Consider the following 9,078-nt stretch of genomic DNA (forward strand, 5'->3'; position numbering starts at 1 on the left):
TCTTGGCTCATCACAACCCCCGCCTCCCAGGTTCAAGGGATTCTCCTGCCTCAGCCTTTGGAGTAGCTGGGACTATAGGTGGGTGCCACAATGCCTGGCTAATTTTTTGTATTTTTAGTAGAGACGGAATTTCACTGTGTTCAAGACCAGGCTGGTCTTGAACTCCTGACCTGTGATCCCCCCCGCCTTGGCCTCCCAAAGTGCTAGTATTATAGGCGTGATGCACCGTGCCCAGCCCAATGATATAACTTTTAACAAAATCGGCCAAGTCTCTGTTGTCAAACAGCTTATTTTCTGTTTCATTCAATAAACACAAAAATAGCTAATGCTTGTCTAGTGCTTACCATCACTGGCACTAAGTGGTATATAATGACCATACTACCTCATTTCAGTTTTCATAACAACCCTTTGACGTATTTGTAATATTTTTTTTTTTTTGAGACGGAGTCTCGCTCTGTCGCCCAGGCTGGAGTGCAGTGGTCGGATCTCAGCTCACTGCAAGCTCTGCCTCCGGGTTCACGCCATTCTCCTGCCTCAGCCTCCCGAGCAGCTGGGACTACAGGCACCCGCCACCTCGCCCGGCTAGTTTTTTGTATTTTTTAGTAGAGACGGGGTTTCACCGTGTTAGCCAGGATGGTCTCGATCTCCTGACCTCGTGATCCGCCCGTCTCGGCCTCCCAAAGTGCTGGGATTACAGGCTTGAGCCACCGCGCCCGGCCGCCGTATTTGTAATATTAATATAACCTCCTCATTTCCAGAGGAAGGAACAGTTATTGAGTGGTTAAGTAAAGTACACAACCAGTAGGTAGAACAGCTGGAACCTGATCTAGGTACACTGGCTTGAGTGAGGGCTCTTGATGAGGTGTACTGGCTCCCTATACAGTTAGCAAGCTCTGTCTCTGGCAGGTGTGGGGCTGTGAGTTAGACGAAGGTCCCTATTCTGGGAAGCTGTGGGAGAGAGAGAAGCCTAAACAATGAAGATGGACGGAAGGATGTTTTTTTTTGTTTTTTTTTTTTTTTTTTTTTTTGAGACGGAGTCTCGCTCTGCCACCCAGGCTGGAGTGCAGTGGCCGGATCTCAGCTCACTGCAAGCTCCGCCTCCCGGGTTTACGCTATTCTCCTGCTTCAGCCTCCCGAGTAGCTGGGACTACAGGCGCCCGCTACCTCGCCCGGCTAGTTTTTTGTATTCTTTTAGTAGAGACGAGGTTTCACCGTGTTAGCCAGGATGGTCTCGATCTCCTGACCTCGTGATGCGCCCGTCTCGGCCTCCCAAAGTGCTGGGATTACAGGCTTGAGCCACCGCGCCCGGCCGAAAGGATGTTATTCATACTTGCCACTGGGAGGACATCTTTAGGCTAGCTAGCTCAATTTGTTTTGGATTCCCTCTCCTTCCTTCTCTCTTATTTTTTCTTTTTCTTTTATGAGTTTTCTCTCCTTTCTTTCCATTTCTTTTCTGCTTTCTCTCTTCCCTCTCTCTCTCTCTCTCGTAAAAGCATTTTTGTAGGCAAGGTGCAGTGGCTCACACCTGTAATCCCAGCACTTTGGAAGGCTGAGGCAGGCGGATCACCTGAGGTCGGGAGTTCGAGACCAGCCCGGCCAACATGTGTCTAATTAGCTGGGCATGGTGGCACATGCTTGTAGTCTAGCTACTTGGGAGGCTGAGGCAGGAGAATTGCTTGAACCTGGGAGGTGGAGGTTGCAGAGCCGAGATTGCACTCCAGCCTGGGCGACAGAATGAGATCTTAAAAAAAGGCTGGATGCGGTGACTCATGCCTGTAATCCCAGCACTTTGGGAGGCTGAGGTGGATGGATCACTTGAGGTCAGGAGTTGGAGGCCAGCTTGGCAGACTGGGGAAACCTTGTCTCTATAAAAATACAAAAATTAGCCAGATTTGATGGTGGGCGCCCATAGTCCCAGCTACTTGGGAGGCTGAGGCTGGATAATCGCCTGAACTTGGAAAGCGGAGGTTGCAGTGAGCCCAGATCTTGCCACTGGGTAAGGGAGTGAGACTCTGTCTCAAAAGGAAAAAAAAAAAAAAAAAAGAAAAACAAAACAAAACAAAACAAAGAGAGACTGGCCGGGTGTGGTGGCTTACTTCTGTAATTCCAGTGCTTTGGGAAGCTGAGGTGGGAGAATCACTTGAGGACAGGAGTTCAAGATCAGTCTGGGCAACATAGGGAGACACTCCCTTCACCCCCTGCAAATCCCTAACTCTGAAAATATTTAAAAAGTAGCCAAGTGTGATGACGCGCGCCTATAATCTCAGCTACCTGGAAGGCTGAGGTGGGAGGATGGCTTGAGCCCAGGAGGTCAGGGCTGGAGAGAGGAGTGATCCTGCCACTGCACGGTCACAAAATAAACAACAACAACAACAAAACCTTCCTATGCTTCATTTTTTAAAAGTTGTGAGTTGAACATCTTGTATTTTTGGCGTTAGGAAAAATAATTAAAATCCCACTGTGAGTGTCTGCGGCCAGTTTGTGTGTGTGTGTGTGTTTATCGGGAGTCTTGTTCTGTCGCCCAGGCTGGAGTGCAGTGGCAGGATCTCGGCTCACAGAAATCTCCGCCTCCCGGGATCAAGCCATTATCCTGCCTCAGCCTCCTGAGTTTACAGGCATGAGCCACCACGCCCGGCTAATTTTTGTATTTTTAGTAGAGACGGGGGTTTTGCCATGTTGGCCAGGCTGGTCTTGAACTCCTGACCTCAGGTGATCCGCCCCCTCGGGCTCTCATAGTGCTGGGATTACAGGCGTGAGCCGCCGCGCCCGGCCTAGTCTGTATGTCAATAGGCTTTTGAAAAAAGTGGTTGCATATAGGGCAGATCGGCTTCCTGCTATCGTCGTCCCGGGATTCTGCTCTGGGACTCCGACGGGCTGCGGAACCAATGTAAGAGGGTCGAGGGCATCGTCGGATTAATTTTCCTGAGAGGACTAGTGGCTGGTTCCTTTCGCGTTTCCTGTAAGCGCGCATGCGCCGCCTGCGCTCCGCCGCTCCCGCCTCGGGCTCGGCTCGGGCTCCGGGATGTCCGCGTTGTGCGACCCTCCCGGGGCCCCAGGGCCTCCTGGGCCTGCCCCGGCCACCCACGGTCCCGCGCCTCTCAGGTAGTTAGAGCCCTTGGCACCTTCCTCCCACCGCGTGGCCCCGCGCCGATCCCCAGCCTTCTCGGTAGAAACCCGGATCCTACCTCGAGAACTCACGTCAGGGTTCTCAGAGAGATTCTTGGTCAGGTCCTCCCAGAACTCAGGGACTGCCTCACCAAAACTCAGGGCTCCAGTGCCCCCCCTCCCAAGACCTCGGGCCTGCCTCTCCCTAGACTCCGATGCCTAACTACCCTCGACCCCGAGCTTCCTCTCCCAAGAGTCGGGGGTATCATAACTCTTGGGAACGCAGCTGCCCTGGCCATTTTTGACCCTGGGAAACCCAAGATCCTGACTTCATAGAGACTCCCTGAGACCCCAGGCCCAGAAACAGAATGCAGTCCGGCTGAGATACTCCCTTATATTAGGGTGTTTTTTTGGAGGAAACAGAGGAATGGCACTGTCAGAGCCTTATCAGCACCTAGAGGATGCTGTCTTCTTTGACAGAAAAGGCGATAAGAGAAAGGGGATTTACCGCCTTCCATAACACTGGTTTCTGAACCTCTGAGACTGAACCCGTATGTTTTAGGAGGGAAAGGGCTGAAAAGCATTATTACTTTGTGCCCTGGGACACCCTCATGTCCAGGCACATTGAGGGTGCTGGGTAGATGTGGTTGTTGATGTGGTAGGTGACTAAGATTTTGCAGCATATGGGAAGAAACAGATGTTAGGAGGCAGAGCCCTTAAGGGGCTTACCATTTTTTTTTTTTCCCCATTAAGAGCAGATTTCAAGGTGCTGTGTTGTGGGATGGGGTGGGGCCGGGGTGGTGGTGGAAGGTGATAAAGCTGGAAAGGTGTCTTTTTTTTTTTTTTTTTTTTTTTTTTTGAGATGATCACCCTGTCTCCCAAGCTGGACTGCAGTGGCGTGATCTCAGCTCACTGCAACCTCCGCCTCCTGAGTTCAAGTGATTCTCGTGCCTCAGCCTCCCAAGTAGCTGGGATTACACCATGCCTGGCTAATTTTTTTTTTGTTGTTGTTGTTTTGAGACGGAGTCTCGCTCTGTCACCCAGGCTGGAGTGCAGTGGTGTGATCTTGGCTCACTACAAGCTCCGCTGCCTCCCGGGTTCACACCATTCTCCTGCCTCAGCCTCCCGAGAAGCTGGGACTACAGGCACCTGCCACCATGCCTGGCTAATTTTTTTTTGTATTTTTAGTAGAGACGGGGTTTCACTGTGTTTGCCAGGATGGTCTCGATCTCCTGACTTCGTGATCAGCCCGCCTTAGCCTCCCAAAGTGCTGGGATTACAGGCGTGAGCCACCGTGCCCAGCCTGTATTTTTAATACAGACAAGGTTTCACCCTGTTGGCCAGGTTGGTTTCGAACTTCTGACCTCAAGTGATCCACCCTCCTTGGCCTCCCAAAGTGCTAGGATTACAGACGTGAGGCACCGCAACCAGCCTGGAAATGTTTTTAAAGCAGATGTTATAGAAACACAAATATAGTCAATTCAACAAATATTTATTGACTACCTTCATATACTATGTACCTCAATAGAAGTGGATTCAGTGTTGAAGAGCACAGAAATGGTTCCTACACACTTGACGAATATAGTCTGATTGCTTAACCTTGATTTCGTTCGTTTATTTTTTTGATGGCACACACAGGCTGGGGTGCAGTGGTGGCAGTGAGCCTCTGCTTCCAGGACTCAAGTGATCCTTCTGCCTCAGCCTCTCTAGTAGCTGGGACTGCAGACACATGCCCCCATGCCTGGCTAATTTTTTTTTTGTAGAGATGGGGTTTCAGTATGTTCCTCAGACTGATCTTGAACTCTTGTGCTCAAGCGATCCACCAGCCTTGGCCTCCCAAAATGCTGGCATTATAGGCGTGAGCCACTGGAGCCAACCTTGATTTATCTGTAAAATGGGATCACATTAGTACCTACCTTATTGAACTGTTGTCAGGATTGAAATAATACATGCAAAGTATTTAAAAGAGTACCTGTTATATTCTAAGAGTTATCTATTACTGATATTATTACTGTTGTCATTGAAAGAAACATAGCTTTTGGCTGGGTGCGGTGGCTTATGCCTGTAATGCCATCACTTTGGGAGGCCAAGGTGGGCAGATCATGAGGTCAGGAGATTGAGACCATCCTGGCTAACATGGTGAAACCCCATCTCTATTAAAAATACAAAAAGAGCCGGGCGTGGTGGCTCAAGCCTGTAATCCCAGCACTTTGGGAGGCCGAGACAGGCGGATCACAAGGTCAGGAGATCGAGACCATCCTGGCTAACAGGGTGAAACCCCGTCTCTACTAAAAAATGCAAAAAACTAGCCGGGCGAGGTGGCGGGCGCCTGTAGTCCCAGCTACTCAGGAGGCTGAGGCAGGAGAATGGCATAAACCCGGGAAGCGGAGCTTGGCAGTGAGCGGAGATCGGGCCACTGCACTCCAGCCTGGGCGACAGAGCGAGACTCCGTCTCAAAAAAAAAAAAAAAAAAAAAAACCAAAAAGAAAAAAAAATTAGTCGGGTGTGGTGGAAGGCGCTATAGTCCCAGCTACTCAGGAGGTTGAGGCAGGAGAATCACTTGAACCCAGTAGGTGTGGAGGTTGCAGTGAGCCAAGGTGGCACCACTGCACTCCAGGTTGGGCAACAAAGCAAGACTCTGTCTCAAAAAACATTCTTTTATGAGGGAAGTAATTTTAATATCCCTGTTTAATATAAAAGACAAAGCTCATACAGGAAAGGTAAGTTGCCTAACATCTTACAACACTCTTAAGTCTGTTTCTTTTGCTTCCTTATAGTGCTCAGGAGCTGTCCCAGGAAATCAAGGCTTTTCTGACTGGCGTAGACCCCCTTTTGGGCCACCAACTCTCAGCCCGGGAACATGCTCGCTGTGGTCTTCTCCTGCTCCGTTCTCTGCCACCTGCTCGGGCTGCTGTGCTTGACCACTTGAGAGGTGTCTTTGATGAGAGTGTCCGGGCCCACCTGGCTGCCCTGGATGAAACCCCTGTGGCTGGTCCACCTCACCTCCGTCCACCTTCAGCCTCCCATGTCCCTGCTGGGGGACCTGGTCTAGAGGATGTGGTTCAGGAAGTGCAGCAGGTGCTGTCTGAGTTTATCCGGGCCAACCCAAAGGCCTGGGCACCTGTGATTAGTGCATGGTCCATTGACCTCATGGGGCAACTGAGCAGCACGTACTCAGGCCAGCACCAGCGTGTTCCCCACGCTACTGGCGCTCTTAATGAACTGCTACAGCTGTGGATGGGTTGTAGGGCCACGCGTACATTAATGGACATCTATGTGCAGTGCCTCTCGGCTCTCATTGGTAGCTGCCCAGATGCGTGTGTGGATGCCTTGCTGGATACCTCTGTTCAGCATTCTCCACACTTTGACTGGGTTGTGGCACATATTGGTTCCTCTTTTCCTGGCACCATCATTTCCCGAGTTCTCTCCTGTGGCCTTAAGGACTTTTGCGTCCATGGTGGGGCTGGAGGTGGAGCTGGCAGTAGTGGTGGAAGCTCTTCTCAGACCCCCTCTACAGACCCCTTCCCTGGATCTCCTGCCATTCCTGCGGAGAAACGGGTGCCCAAGATTGCCTCAGTTGTAGGCATCCTAGGGCACCTGGCCTCCCGCCATGGAGATAGTATCCGACGGGAGCTCCTGCGAATGTTCCATGATAGCCTGGCAGGGGGAACTGGAGGCCGAAGTGGGGACCCCTCCCTTCAGGCCACGGTTCCCTTCCTACTGCAGCTGGCAGTCATGTCACCAGCGTTGCTGGGCACAGTCTCCGGAGAGCTTGTGGATTGCCTCAAGCCCCCAGCTGTGCTGAGCCAGCTGCAGCAACACCTTCAAGGATTCCCCCGAGAGGAGCTGGACAACATGTTGAACCTGGCTGTGCACCTGGTGAGCCAGGCCTCTGGGGCAGGTGCCTACCGCTTGCTGCAGTTCCTGGTGGACACAGCTATGCCTGCTTCGGTCATTACCACCCAGGGCCTGGCTGTGCCAGACACCGTGCGTGAGGCTTGTGACCGGCTAATCCAGCTGCTGCTGCTGCACCTGCAAAAGCTGGTTCATCACCGGGGAGGGTCTCCTGGGGAAGGGGTGCTAGGCCCGCCCCCACCTCCCCGCTCGGTGCCCTTTTTAGATGCGCTAAAAAACCATGTTGGAGAGCTGTGTGGAGAGACGTTACGATTGGAACGGAAACGCTTCCTCTGGCAGCACCAGCTCTTGGGCCTGCTATCTGTCTATACGCGGCCTAGCTGTGGACCTGAGGCCTTGGGCCATCTGCTGAGCCGAGCCCGAAGCCCTGAAGAGTTGAGTTTGGCCACCCAGTTATATGCAGGGCTAGTGGTCAGTCTGTCTGGCCTCCTGCCCCTGGCTTTCCGAAGCTGTCTGGCTCGGGTGCATGCGGGGACATTACAGCCTCCCTTCACGGCCAGGTTCCTGCGCAACTTGGCACTGCTAGTAGGGTGGGAACAGCAGGGTGGCGAGGGCCCTGCAGCCCTAGGGGCGCACTTTGGGGAATCTGCCTCAGCCCATCTGTCTGACCTGGCGCCTCTCCTGCTACATCCTGAGGAGGAAGTAGCTGAAGCTGCTGCCTCCCTCCTGGCCATTTGTCCCTTTCCTCCTGAAGCCTTATCCCCCTCCCAGCTCCTGGGACTGGTAAGGGCTGGGGTGCACCACTTCTTCGCCTCTCTGAGGCTGCATGGCCCCCCAGGTGTGGCCTCAGCCTGTCAGCTTCTCACCCGCCTGTCTCAGACGTCCCCAGCTGGACTCAAGGCTGTCCTGCAGCTGCTGGTTGAGGGAGCCTTACATCGAGGCAACACAGAACTGTTTGGAGGGGAAGTAGATGGGGACAATGAGACTCTCTCAGTTGTTTCAGCTTCTTTGGCTTCTGCCTCCCTGTTGGACACTAACCGGAGGCACACTGCAGCTGTGCCAGGTCCTGGAGGGATTTGGTCAGTTTTCCATGCTGGAGTCATCGGCCGTGGCTTGAAGCCACCCAAGTTTGTCCAGTCACGAAATCAGCAGGAAGTGATCTATAACACCCAGAGCCTCCTCAGCCTCCTGGTTCACTGCTGCAGTGCTCCAGGGGGCACTGAATGTGGGGAATGCTGGGGGGCGCCCATCTTGAGTCCAGAGGCAGCCAAAGCAGTGGCAGTGACCTTGGTGGAGAGTGTGTGTCCCGATGCAGCTGGTGCAGAGCTGGCCTGGCCCCCCGAGGAACACGCCCGGGCCACCGTGGAGCGGGATCTCCGCATTGGCCGGCGCTTCCGGGAACAGCCCCTGCTCTTTGAGCTGTTAAAGCTGGTAGCAGCTGCTCCTCCAGCCCTGTGCTACTGTTCCGTGCTGCTTCGGGGGCTGCTGGCCGCCCTCTTGGGCCATTGGGAAGCCTCTCGCCACCCTGACACGACCCACTCCCCCTGGCACCTGGAGGCATCCTGCACCTTAGTAGCTGTGATGGCTGAGGGAAGTCTCCTGCCTCCGGCCCTGGGTAATATGCATGAAGTATTTAGCCAACTGGCACCTTTCGAGGTGCGTCTGTTGCTGCTCAGTGTTTGGGGCTTTCTCCGGGAGCATGGGCCGTTGCCTCAGAAGTTCATCTTCCAATCAGAGCGGGGTCGCTTCATCCGGGACTTCTCCAGGGAGGGTGGAGGTGAGGGTGGACCCCATCTGGCTGTGCTGCACAGTGTCCTCCACCGCAACATCGACCGCCTGGGTCTTTTCTCTGGCCGTTTCCAGGCACCGTCACCGTCCACTCTCCTTCGACAAGGGACGTAGCCTTTTCTTGCTCTGGAAGTCCAGGGAGGTTGAGCAGTGAGAGAGGGAAGGGACTAACGTGCTACGGCAGGGTGGAGGTTTCTAAGTCCTTGGCCTAAGGAGCGCTGTCACTTTTTTCTCTCCCACTTTTTTTTTCTAAATAAAATTTGCCGACTTGAGAAAACCAGTCCAGTGCTTCTGTCATGCTGAGAGCGTGCAAAATCGGACAGCGCCTGG

At 53.2% G+C, this 9,078-nt stretch overlaps 1 protein-coding gene across 1 annotated transcript; it reads left to right on the forward strand.

Annotated features, from left to right (window-relative positions):
• Positions 1-2,962: 2,962 nt before the first annotated feature.
• Positions 2,963-9,028, forward strand: INTS5 (integrator complex subunit 5). The gene is made up of 2 exons (XM_033206722.1): positions 2,963-3,102; positions 5,883-9,028. The coding sequence occupies exons 1-2, from the start codon at positions 3,023-3,025 to the stop codon at positions 8,860-8,862; spliced, it is 3,060 nt and encodes a 1,019-aa protein (XP_033062613.1). The 5' UTR covers positions 2,963-3,022; the 3' UTR covers positions 8,863-9,028.
• The last annotated feature ends 50 nt before the right edge of the window (positions 9,029-9,078 follow it).

Source organism: Trachypithecus francoisi, unplaced genomic scaffold (genome assembly GCF_009764315.1).
Source record: "Trachypithecus francoisi isolate TF-2019V2 unplaced genomic scaffold, Tfra_2.0 Lachesis_group8, whole genome shotgun sequence".
Lineage (NCBI taxonomy): Eukaryota > Metazoa > Chordata > Mammalia > Primates > Cercopithecidae > Trachypithecus > Trachypithecus francoisi.

Excerpts from the sequence above, each read along its gene's own strand:
- INTS5 (XM_033206722.1), top strand. The coding sequence starts at position 3,023 with ATGTCCGCGTTGTGCGACCCTCCCGGGGCCCCAGGGCCTCCTGGGCCT. Across the intron at positions 3,103-5,882 it reads CACGGTCCCGCGCCTCTCAG|TGCTCAGGAGCTGTCCCAGG; the intron begins GTAGTTAGAGCC and ends GCTTCCTTATAG.